The sequence below is a fragment of the Apodemus sylvaticus genome, chromosome 11 (assembly GCF_947179515.1).
Source record: "Apodemus sylvaticus chromosome 11, mApoSyl1.1, whole genome shotgun sequence".
NCBI classification, from domain to species: Eukaryota; Metazoa; Chordata; class Mammalia; order Rodentia; family Muridae; genus Apodemus; species Apodemus sylvaticus.
The window spans coordinates 107,234,921-107,247,832 of NC_067482.1; the positions used below are offsets into that span (position 1 = coordinate 107,234,921).

The 12,912-nt window shown below is 35.9% G+C and overlaps 2 protein-coding genes across 41 annotated transcripts in view; one reads left to right on the forward strand and one right to left on the reverse strand.

Moving 5' to 3' along the window:
* LOC127696398 (uncharacterized) overlaps positions 1-12,912 on the forward strand; it is an 837,478-nt gene that overhangs the window by 344,743 nt on the left and 479,823 nt on the right. The gene's annotated exons all lie outside the window — the stretch shown is intronic.
* LOC127696395 (ubiquitin-conjugating enzyme E2 pex4-like) overlaps positions 1-12,912 on the reverse strand; it is a 312,120-nt gene that overhangs the window by 225,329 nt on the left and 73,879 nt on the right. For 23 of the 24 annotated variants that reach the window (XM_052199092.1, XM_052199093.1, XM_052199076.1 and 20 more), the window contains exon 3: positions 8,047-8,144. The exons of the other annotated variant lie outside the window; for it this stretch is intronic. In XM_052199092.1, coding sequence (XP_052055052.1) covers positions 8,047-8,144 — 98 coding nt within the window. The remainder of the gene's footprint in view (positions 1-8,046; positions 8,145-12,912) is intronic. 24 annotated transcript variants of the gene reach the window in all.

Genomic DNA, 12,912 nt, shown 5'->3' on the forward strand with positions numbered 1-12,912 from the left:
AAAAGAAATAGACAAAAAGCAGGAGAAAAACATGTGGCTGTGACTTCTTTCTGGTGGCTTAAGTGAAAAACTCTCTGACTGTGAGTTTGAGGCTAGCCAAGTTGACAGAGCAAGTTCCAGGCCAGGCCTGCAGGGCCTACACAAAGAGAAACACTATTTTGAGGCCAGTCAAAGCAAAGCAGAAAGGGTTCTGCTTTTTAATTTACAGACATATGCTTTTTGTTGTTGTTGTTTGGTTGGTTTTTGGGTTTTGGTTCCCCACCCCCACCCCCAAGACTGGGTTTCTCTGTATATCCCTGGCTGTCCTGGAATTCACTCTGTAGACCAGGCTGGCCTCAAACTCAGAAATCGGCCTGCCTCTGCCTCCCAGAGTGCTGGGATTACAGGCGTGCGCCCACCGCCTGGCCTTTTGTTTTTCTTTTTTTTTTTTGGGTTTGATGTATGCTTTTTCTAGTACTATTGACCATAGAATTTTGATCATGAAGGCATGTTGGATTTTGTTTGTTTGTTTGTTTTGTTTTGTTTTTTTGTTTTTCGAGACAGGGTTTCTCTGTGTAGCTCCAGCTGTCCTGGAACTCACTCTGTAGACCAGGCTGGCCTGAAACTCAGAAATCCGCCTGCCTCTGTCTACCAGAGTGCTGGGATTACAGGCGTGCACCACCACCGCCCAGCAACAAAACCAACTTTTAATAAACAAGTAGATACCAGGAAATGCTCACAAAAATACTTAGCCTTTATTTCTCTTTCCTATAACAACCATTCAAAGAATGCAGAGACAATAGTAATTTTTAATTTTTATTTTTTGAAAGTAAAAAAAAGGCCTCAGCCAGGCGGTGGTGGCGCATGGCTGTAATCCCAACAATCTGGGAGGCAGAGGCAGTCAGATTTCTGAGTTCAAGGCCAGCCTGGTCTACAGAGTGAGTTCCAGGACAGCCAGGGCTACACAGAGAAACCCTGTCTCGAAAAAACCAAAAACCAAAAAAAAAAAAAAAACAAAAAAAAAAAAAAAAAAAAAAAAAACCAAAAAAGGCCTCAAACCAAGACAACTACAAGATAATTTTATGAACATATATCATAATGAAATCCATTATTTTGAATACTAATGAAAAGGAATAGATTTTAATTGTTCTTACTAAAAAATTAGTGAGGGAATTAATGTATGCCAACTAGATCAAATTTGCTATGGCACAGTATCTAGATATTGTGCAATATCTGGCTTCTCATAACCGTATTTATCCTACATATTTCAAAATAATCCATTATACATAGATTATACAAAATAATCCATTATACATAATAAATTTTTATTTTTATGAAAATGTGGACACAAAGAGATGCATATACGTAGTAAGTTTCACGTTCAGTTTTATTAAGAGAGAATAAAAAGGGTAAAGGATAGAAGGAGCAGTTATTAGGCAAATACCTTACCGCAGCATCTACATTTGCAGGTGAGTCTCCATTAGGATCTGCCAGCATAGAAATGACACTAATCATGATGGTTTCCACAGTATGGATAGGTAACCAGCGTTCCTCTGGCTTCTCATAACCATATTTATCCTCCCCAGGCTCATGAAGAATAGAAATGCAAAACATCACCATTTTTATCAACTGTAAAATTATAGAATAAGAATTGTTTAAATTTGGTTACACATAATCTATTACAAATGCATAATCTGTTACTTATGCATATAAAACATTATTTACATGGAGATTTCCTAAATGTAATCTACTAACTTTTAAGAATGTTACAGATTAACTATATTTTACATTCTTTAAAATTACAAGTAATTGCAGACCTCCACTGCTGTCCCTGATTCAAAGGATATGCCGTCTCTTTTCTACTTCTCCAATTCTTTATTCTCAGCATTTACAGTTGTCTTTCTCAAATTCTAGTTAAGATGGTCCTCAAGGTTCAGCAAATAAAAATTTTAAAGGGGGAGGGTGATGTAATAATAATAAAAATTAACAGACTCAAAGAAAGACACACATTGGAGAGATATCTCAGTGATTAGAAGCATTGGCCATGAGCTGGAGAAATGGCAGCGGCTAAGAGCACTGACTGCTCTTACAGAGGTCTTGAGTTCAATTCCCAGCAACCACATGGTGGCTAACAACAAAATGTAATAAGATATGATGCCCTCTTCTGGTGTGTCATAAGTCTGATATAGTGTACTCACATATATAAAATAAATATATCTTTAGAAACACTGTCTGCTCTCACAGAAGAGCAGAGTACGATTCTGAGAACTCACATGAGAGTTCACACCCTACAGTCCCAGAGAATCTGACACCCTTTTTCTGGCCTCTGTGGATACAAGGCATGCATGTGGTATACAGACATATATATATATATATATATATGCATATTTGCATATTTGCATATATATATGCAAAACATCCACATACTAAAAATAATAAAATAGGGGCTAGAGAGATGTTGCAGTGGTTAATAACACTGGGGCTCTTGCAGAGGACCTAAGTTTAATGCCCAGCACCCACATGGCAATTCACAATCATCTGTAATTCTGCTTCCAGGGGAGCCAACACCTTTGTCCTACATCCATAGGTACATGGTACACATAGATATATGCACACGGAACACTCATAAACATAAATATACACAATAACAAAAGCTTTAAAATAAATAAGTGATACTCATAATCTACTTCACAAACTCATTTTAAATGCAAGTTCCATATAGTAACAGTCAGTGGGGTAGAAATACAGAAATATCCTCAATTTTATAGGGGATAAAGAAAGACACAACTATATCTCACTTTGCACTATTTTATCCAAAAGTAAATATTCTCAAAAAATCCTACAGTGCTAATCTATAAACATATTCAAATAATTATATCAGCAATTAATAAAAGTAACTTTTCACAGTAAATGTCTTCTGTCAAAAATACTATTACTTGAAGAAGTTTACAAAACAAGTAGGAATAAATAAATTTTCTGAGTATAAAAAGATTTCAATCAGTAATAACATATGTATGCTTGTTTGGTTGGCTGTTGTTTTTAAAGAGTTTTAACTGTCCCTGTTAGCAATCTTCCTATCCCAACTCATGGTTAAAGAACACAGGGAGACTGAGGGAATAGGGAGAGACAGAAACAGAAGGAGGGAGGGAGGAAAGGAGGGAGGGTGGGTGTTTGTATGTCAAGGGATATAAAATTAATCAATCCAACAAGTACTTTTGGAAGCCCTACTGTAAAGCAAAATTACTCTTCACATGTAATCAAAAACTCATGTTTTTGCTGATTTATACAGAAACTTTCCTTTAACTGAGGTTTCTCTTCTTAACCCACTCCCATGGCTTGTGAAATCCAACAAAATGGAATTAACAAATAAAAAAGGAACAGTATTAAACATTGTAACATTCAGCCCAAAATGTTGTTTTTGTTTTCCACTACGTTTTACAAAATAAGGAACTGTCTTTGAAAAAAATGAGATTGAATAATTGTATATAATTCCATCAGAAGGAATCTACTTAAGATCAAGATTTGGAAGATAGGAACTGAAGGGTATATGTAGCTCAGAGAAAAGAGGACTTGCCCAGAATGCATAGCCTTGGTCCCACATCCAGCATCCTATAAACCAGTCATGACAGCACATATTTATAAGTTCAACACTCAAGAGGTAAACATAAATAGAAAGATTAGTAGTTCAAGGATATCCTTAGCTACAAGATCAAGGCCAGCCTGGAATGCATGAGACCTTGTATCAACCCCCAACCCCCAAATCATTAATGAGTCTGTTAAGATTACTCCATTGTTAAGAGTATTCGCTGTTCTTCCAGAGGACTTGAGTTTGATACCCAGCAACTATGTGGCAGCACAACCTTATATAATTGTAGTCCTAGGATATACAAAACCCACTTTTGTGATCTTGAGGCACCAGGTACACATATACAAGGACCCCCCTACATGCAGGCAAAGCACCCATACACACAGAACAAATTAATAATAATATAGCGTGGTGGCCCATGCCTTTAATCACATAATATAGGAGGTGGAAGCAGACAAATTTCTGAGTTCCATGCCAGCCAAGGGTAGATGATAAGACCTGATAGATAGATAGATAAGATAGGTAGAATAGATAAGATAGATAGATAAGATATCTATCTTAGATACGACAGATAAGATAGATAGATAGATGATAGATAAGATAGATTAGATAGATACATAGATACATAGGATAGATAAGATAGATAGATAAGATAGATAGACAGATAAGATAGATAGATAGGATAGATAGATAGGATAGATAGATGATAGATAATAGATAGATAAGATAGATGATAGATAGATAGATAAGATAGATAATAGATAGATAATAGACAGATAAGATAGATAGATAGTTAGATAGATAGATAGATAAGATAGATAGATAGATAGATAGATAGATAGATAGATAGATAGATAGATAGATAGATAGATAGATAGATAGATAGGAAGATAGGTAGGTATGTAGATAGATAGATAGATAGATAGATAGATAGATAGATAGATAGATAGATAGGATGGGTGGATACATACATACATACACACATACATACATACATACATAAGCAAACACCACAATAATAATAATAATAACAATTTTAAAAGAAAATGACTTTTAAAAAGCAATCATTTGGTAGAACAGTAATGGTGAATGTTTTTTGTCCCAGTACTCAGAAGGCAGAGGCAGGAAGATCTCTAAGAGTTAGAGGCCAGTCTAGTTTACAGAGTGAGCTCCAGAACAGCCAGGACTACACAGAGAAACCCTGTCTCAAGAAACAAAAACAATTACTAGTCATTTAAATTTGAATCATTTTAGATTTAAAGCTATAGAATCTTAAAATATTTTAATTTTACACATCACTTCAAAAATGAGAATATCTATCTCATTAATTAACAAATTAATATCTGTTGACATGAAATTTATTTTTATTGTACTATATATAGCAAATAAAATTACAATTTTTTCCATTTCTCAGTTAAGAATTAAAAATCACAATGATACACAATTACAACCACTATACATCTTCCTCAAATCAAATTGCCTATACAAATTCTTTACTTTCCCTAAATCTTCAGTGTCTAAAATGCCCCGTTCTATTTTAATTAAATATTTCACTGAAGCAGAATCACACAATCAGTTTTGTTCTTTTAAATTTGTCATATTTCAATTATCATGTCTTCAAGATTCATCATTAAATGTTGGTAGAATGCATTCCAAGTTGAATGACCAAAATTAGAATCATGCCGAATCACACTTTTAAAATAAATATGTCATTTATATAGTCATCAGAAATAAACACTGATGCCATTATGGCTGTCTTATTCAAGACAAAAGTTCTTCTATACTGACACTGTTTAAATTCTAGTGATCTCTGATTTAAGCAACGTTTCCAAAAGTATGTTGAATGACAACTATGTTCTCTGTGAGATGTTAATTATTAACTCTATAGCTAGCTATACACTTAATATTTACATTTATTTTGCCAAAATGCTCTTAATTCCCCATACAATGTTTTGTCTGTTATTTTTTCCCTTTCATCTCATTGCTCTTTACAAATGGATTTATTTCTAATACTAAATCCACTTGAAAACCCTGTCCAGTCAGAATGGCTAAGATTAAAAATTCAGGAGACAGCAGGTGTTGGAGAGGGTGCGGAGAAAGAGGAACACTCTTCCACAGCTGTTGGGGTTGCAAATTGGTACAACCACTCTGGAAATCAGTCTGGCGGTTCCTCCGAAAACTGGGCACCTCACTTCCAGAAGATCCTGCTATACCACTCCTGGGCATATACCCAGAGGATTCCCCACCATGTAATAAGGATACATGCTCTACTATGTTCATAGCAGCCCTATTTATAATTGCCAGATGCTGGAAAGAACCCAGGTATCCCTCAACAGAAGAGTGGATGCAAAAAATGTGGTATATCTACACAATGGAGTACTATTCAGCCATTAGAAACAATGAATTCATGAAATTCTTAGGCAAATGGATGGAGCTAGAGAACATCATACTAAGTGAGGTAACCCAGACTCAAAAGGTGAATCATGGTATGCACTCACTAATAAGTGGTTATTAACCTAGAAAACTGAATACCCAAAACATAATCCACACATCAAATGAGATACAAGAAGAAAGCAGGAGTGGTCCCTGGTTCTGGAAAGACTCAGTGAAACAGTATTTGGCAAAACCAGAACGGGGAACTGGGAAGGGGTGGGAGGGAGGACAGGGGAAGAGAAGGGGGCTTACGGGACTTTCGGGGAGTTGGGGGGGCTAGAAAAGGGGAAATCATTTGAAATGTAAATAAATAATAATAAAAAAAAGAATTGAAAAAAAATCACGTGCAATTTGGGATAATTTTGTAAGGTTTTCATTAAAGGGACTTTTGTTTCTTAAAAAAAAAAAAAAAAAAAAAAAAAGAAAGCTAGGCATGACAGTACAAATCTTTAATTCCAGCACATGACAGGCAAAAGCAGGATAATTTCTGAGTTTAATGCCAGCCTGATCTACATACATAATTTCAGGCCAGCCAATGTTACAGTGACAACCTGTCTCAAAAATAAAAGAACCAACCAACCAACCAAACAAACAAACAAAAAACTAAACCAAAATGACAAACAAGTAAAAACCAACAACAGAAGAGAGAGAGAGGTCTAAACTGACATACATCTAAGCTACACAAATTACTATTTGCTATGTAGTGTTTTTGGAAATTATTTTATTATTATTATTGTGTGTATCTATGAACACATAGGCCACAGACCATGTGCAGAGGCCAGAGCATAACTTAGTGGAATGCGATCTCTACCTCTATATGGATTCCAGGGATCAAACTCAGATTACTAGGCTTCCATGGCAAGAACTTTAACTCACTGAACAATTTTACCAGCTATCTCCATAATAACTTTAACACCCAACACATTATTCATCTAGTTGAAGCATACAATCCAATTGTTTCTATATAGTACACTTCTCAGTTATACAACCAAAGCACACACATTTTTAGGAACTTTTGTCGTCATTACCACCCCCACAAATTCTTTTATAATCTATATTGACCCTTCTCCCCTTCAAGCTGTCCAGCAGTCCTAAACAACCATGAATATACTCTTCAGAGTTGCATATTCTTGAAATTTCATAAGTGGAATTATTAAATGATTGCTTCCATCTGTTTGTTAATTTGAAAAAAATATTTATTTTCCATGTATGAACATATGCCTGTGTATGGCCGTGCATGTGAAGGCAGACACTGACAGATACCAAAGGCATCTGGTTTCACTTTTTTGTTACCAAATCATACCAAACACTTTTATAAATCAAATCACGTTTCATTATATGTATATGCAGTAGTTTGCTTTTACTTTCATCAACTGATAGGCACTAGTATTATGGCTAACTTTTAGCCATAACTTTTTAGCTAACATAAATAATTCTGCAATCTATAAGATTTTGGGATACACCTTTACAACTTTCTTTGTTATATAGCTAGAAGAGTACATGTTTGCATCATCACCACATACATTTTATGCAATTTTGAAGTGCAAATCTAAGATTTTGTGCATGCTAGGTAAACATTCCCAGAGTGTGGTAGCGGCTCTTGCCTGTAAGCCGACCAATTGGCAACTTAAGACACAAAGATTACCAAAAGTTCAAGGCAAACTTTAGCTACATAGTGAGGTCCATGTTGATCTGGAACTCAAGCCTGCTACTCCTCATCTCCAAACAAAGCAGAAAACTAAGGAAAAAGAAAGAAAAGGGAAGGAAGGAAAGGAAGGAAGGAAGGAAGGAAGGAAGGAAGGAAGGGAAGGGAAGGGAAGGGAAGGGAAGGGAAGGGAAGGAAGGAAGGAAGGAAGGAAGGAAGGAAGGAAGGAAGGAAGGAAGGAAGGAAGGAAAGAACCTAAGAACCTTTGTATTTAGAGTCAATTACAAGACCATATGCACAAAAAAACCATAAAATCACTTAGCACTTTTACTGAGATAGTTGTGAAATCTTTAGTGACAGATCATTAAACTTGCAAATGTGAAAATAAAATTAGAAAACTTACCATTTGGGGGCCAAATATCTGTAATGAATTTCATTTTAGGAGGCCGGAGGGGATAATCTTTTGGGAAAATGAGATAAGCCTTAAAAACACCACCTTCACTGAAAAAATAAAAGAAAAACCAGGTTCATGAATTTATGTTATTCTTTATAAGTACTCAATCAGACAAATAAAAGGGTACAGATGATAAGCCAACAAAAAAGGTAGACAAAAATACTAGTTTCCTAAATACAAATACACAATTTAATAAACTACTATAAGTTCTGCTTTCCTAAACTCTCAGATAATTAGTAAAACTAAAAGGAACACTTGGAAACAGAGGTGTCCAGATCAGATTATTGGTGATATGGTAAAAGTCTTTTCAGTATATGTCTTCAAATGAAATTCAGGAAGTTTAATCTTGTCTACATGATTCAATTTGCTGAATTTTCTATATTGGTTTCAAATAATCTTTCTTCTATGCTCTGGTCATACCCAGACCTCTTTCTCATCTTAAAGTTTAGGCATATATTTTGTGATTTCCCTTTCTGATATCAGATTGCCATACTTCTATTTATCTCGCTTGTTCATTTCATCATGTATTAAAACTTCATTAGAAGGACAGTAATAAATAAAAACGTCTCCCAGAGAGGTTTTATACTACTAACTTTCCAGAATGGAAATGCTGCAATATTGATACTCTGTCTGTACTATCTAATGTACTACCCAGTAACACTCTGAAAATGGCTTGTGTCTTGGTTAGTTTTTATTATCTACTTGACCCTAGAACCACCTGAAAGGAGAACACTTCCATTAAAGAATTTTCTGGGTCATATTTGCCTATGATAATGTCTGTGAAAGATTGTCATGACTGATGACTGACATGGGAGGACCCAGTCCACTGTGAATAGCAATCCCTGAGCAGATGAATTATGTGAATGCTAACTGGAGACTACAGAAATTATTCAATTGTTAAGAGTACTTATTCTTGCAGAGGATATAGGTTTGATTCCCAGCACCCAAATGGCAACTCACAAGTAACTGTCCATACAGCTAGAAGAAATCAAGCCAGCCTTAGGAAGCAAAAATGACTAAATGGTGATATTCACATGGAATTCTAGCACCTGATATCTAGCTCAAGGTCATCCTGGGCTACACAGCAAGACCCAATCTCTAAAAGGTGTGTATTAGACTGATAAGATGGTTCAGGAAATAAAGGCACTTGATACACAAGCCTGACACCTGAGCTCTGTCACCAAAACCTACTTAAAGATGGATGGAAAGAACAAACTACAAATTTGTCACCTGGCCTCTTTATCTATGCTGTGGAGCACATACCCACATACACATTATGCACGCTCACACTAATAAGTAATTTTTAAAAGATGGGGACAGATGTTTGTACACTGACATAAAAATAGAAACACAGCTGTGGTCACAGCCAAGTGGTTAAGGCAATAGACTAGAAATCCCTTCTCCAAGCACAGGTTCCAATCCTGCTGACTATTTGCTGGTCTGTTTAGCCCATGAGTAATGTTAACACTCAACAGAATGCTGTTCTTCATCCTTCAAGTTTGGGAGAAGTCTCTAGTCACTGTGGTTATGAGCTTGGAGGATTGTAGTGCGGGATTATGAATAGAGATATTGCTATATATGTATACTAAAAAAAAAGTGAGGGGCTGGAGAGATGGTTCAGCAGTTCGAGCACTCATTGATTGCTCTTCCAGAGGTCCTGAGTTCAATTCCACATGGTGGTTCACAACCATCTGTAATGGGATCTGATGTCCTCTGATATATGTGAAAATAGCTACAGTGCATTCATAAACATAAATTAATCTTTAAAAAGAATATAGGAAAGAAAAAATGGCAGAGATCCTATCTCAAAAGAAAAAAGCCAGGCTCTGAGTTGGAAGCCAGCCTGGTTTCCAGAGTGAGTTCCAGGACAGCCAAAGATACATAGTGAAACCCTGTCTCAAAAACAAAATCAAATGGTGATGATGATGATGATGATGATGATGACAGCAATAATAACAATAAGAACAACACGTTACATGTAACAGTTATCAACTGTAGGATATAAGACATGGGATCCTTTTAATGTGCTTTACACATTTCAGTACAGATTGAAATTTTAATTATAAATACTGGATTTTATTACTTTTTTCTGCTTAAAAAATGTTTGAGATTATTTAGCAGTTGAGGGAACTAGCTGATATTCCAGAAAACCAGGGTTTAATTCCCAACACACACAGAGACAAGCATCTGTAACTCTAATTCCAAGGCTATCAGCCGCCCTCTTCTGGACTCCATAGGCACTGCATGCACAGGGTAAACATTAAAGGGGACGTGGGGAGCTAGGGCGTGCTATTAATATCAAATATTTCCAAATAGTAAGGAGGTAAGCTGAGGGCTCAGAGTCTGAAAAGAAAATCACACTTGATGAAAACAGTAAGAAAAAGTTCATAAAAGATTAAATGGAAAAATGGTAAAGCGCACAATGAAGGGGATAATTTGGTGAAAAAATTAACATTTATATATGGAGAGTCTGTGTGGTTGTGCATGCTTGGCAACTCAAGGTGATTCTCATAAGTTCAAGGCCAGCCTAGTCAAATAATAAAGACCATATCAGCCTGAGAAAGATCTTTTCTCTTGATTTTAAGGGTGGGGGATTAAAAGAGGGTGGTACATAATACAAATAAAGGTCTCTAAAAAAGGAATAAAACTAGTTTCTGAGGCAATGGGAGGAGACTAGCAGAAAGACAACTAGGAACAGAGGTCCTCTAATATATAGCAAGGTACTGAAGGCTAGTCTTGGATACATGAGACCCGGCCTCCAAATAATAAGTCATCAGAAATTAGCTAGAAGTGAAAAAAATAAAATAAAGCTAGTATAAAGCATAACCATGAAAAAGGAACGATGTAAGGCTGGAGGAATGACACAGAGCACTTACTACTCTTGCAAAGGCTCAGTTCTCAGCATCTGCATGTGGCAGCTCACAGCTGCCTGGTCCTCCAATTTCAGGGATCCAGTGCCTTCTTCAGGCCTCCAGGGGCACCTGCACCCATGTGATGTTTATATTACTCATTCAGACACATGAACACAATCTTTTTAGTTTTTTTAAAAGCTGTTTTTTTCCCATGGAGGGATGAACATAAAATGTAGCACAGATATCAAGGATTAAAAAGAAAGTAATTAGTCTTAAAAATAAGCATTTTAAAATTAGAGTAGAAAATAAGTAGACAGACAGAATTTGAGAAAGCTAGAAATCCATAAAAGAGCCAAGAATATATGTAAAGGGGTATTAGAAAAGTCTCTACAAAATATCTGCACCTCATTTCTCCCAGGTCACTTCATTTTGGTTGATTTAATTCATTCAAAAGCTTCACAATATCTGACTGGAATTCTCATGCTAAAAAGTAGCTACTGCCCCTCTAAATTGTGTAATTAAATAATTAATTGTCAAATTTACTTAATAGTGTTGCCCTAAAAAATTTTAAGGCAGATGTTTTTCTAATAATTACGCTAGTTCTCAAATGTTTTTTTTTTTAAATGGATTCACTTATCATCTACTTTACCTAAGGATCATCTACCTGTGCCTCTCCTACCTCACTTTACCCACTCCCCAAAAAAACCACCTTACATAAATAAATAAATAAATAAATAAATAAATAAATAAATAAATAAAATAATTAATAAATTAAAAAATTAAAAAAACCCACCTGGCTTAGTGGCAGCCAATTTGTGAGTATACAAACTTTCAGTGTCAAGTTAGGACAGAGGAACTAAAAAACTCATAGGTAAAAATCACAAAGTAGACAGACAGACTGTATTTATTATTGTTCACACATAAAAAGATTTGACTATGGGGAAGAAAAAAGACATTGAAGTAGCAGTGAAGTAAAAATATTTCTCCATGAAGAAAGTATTGGTAGAAAGTATTGGAACAATTAACATGATGTTAAGGAATTATATAACCAACTCCTGAACATTTGAAAACCAAGGTCATATTTCTGGCACAAAACCTCCTTTTGTTATTTTTGTAAATTAAATCACAAAAGTCTTAACTGGGTATGGCACATGCCTATAATCTAGCATTGGAAAGTATGAGGCAGAAGGCCTACTGAATTTAAAGTAACCCAAACTACATATCAAGACCCCCTTTTCAATTAAAAACAAAAACAAAAACAAAAACAAAAAACTCTATTTTGGGGTTCAGAATCTGTCAGTGGTCCAGCACTTGCCTAAAGAGCTTGGTCCTTTCTTTCCAAACGTGATACACATAAGAAAAGTTACTTGGAGGAAGCGGTTTGGGTCAAGATAGGGTTTCTCTCTGTAGCACTGACTGTCCTAGAATTCTCTCTATAGACTAGGCTGGCCTCAAATTCAAAGATCAGCTTGTCTCTGCCTCCCAAATGCTGGGATTAAAGCCATGCACCAGCAAACCTGGCTAAGAAAATCTATTCTTGGCAGCACTAGAAAAATTCAATATTGGATACAGATTTAAAAAAAATTATGCTAGGTGAAGATGGGTAAAATAACTACATGTCTTAGAGCTTTACTACTGTGAACAGATACCACGACCAAGGCAAGTCTTATAAAAGGCAATATTTCATTGGGGTTGGCTTACAGTTTAGAGGTTAGTCCATTGTCATCAAAGCAGGAATCCAGATACTCACTGGTACAGGAGAAGCTGAGAGTTACATATCTTCATCTGAAGGCAGCTAGTAGGGCTGACTTCGAGGCAGCTAGGGTGAGGGTCTTAAGCTCACACCCACAGTGACACACCTATTCCAACAAGGCCACACCTCCTAATAGTGCCACTGCTTGGAACAAGCATATAAGCCATCACACTACATAAATACTCAGTAACTATCAATCTTTTTGTTTTG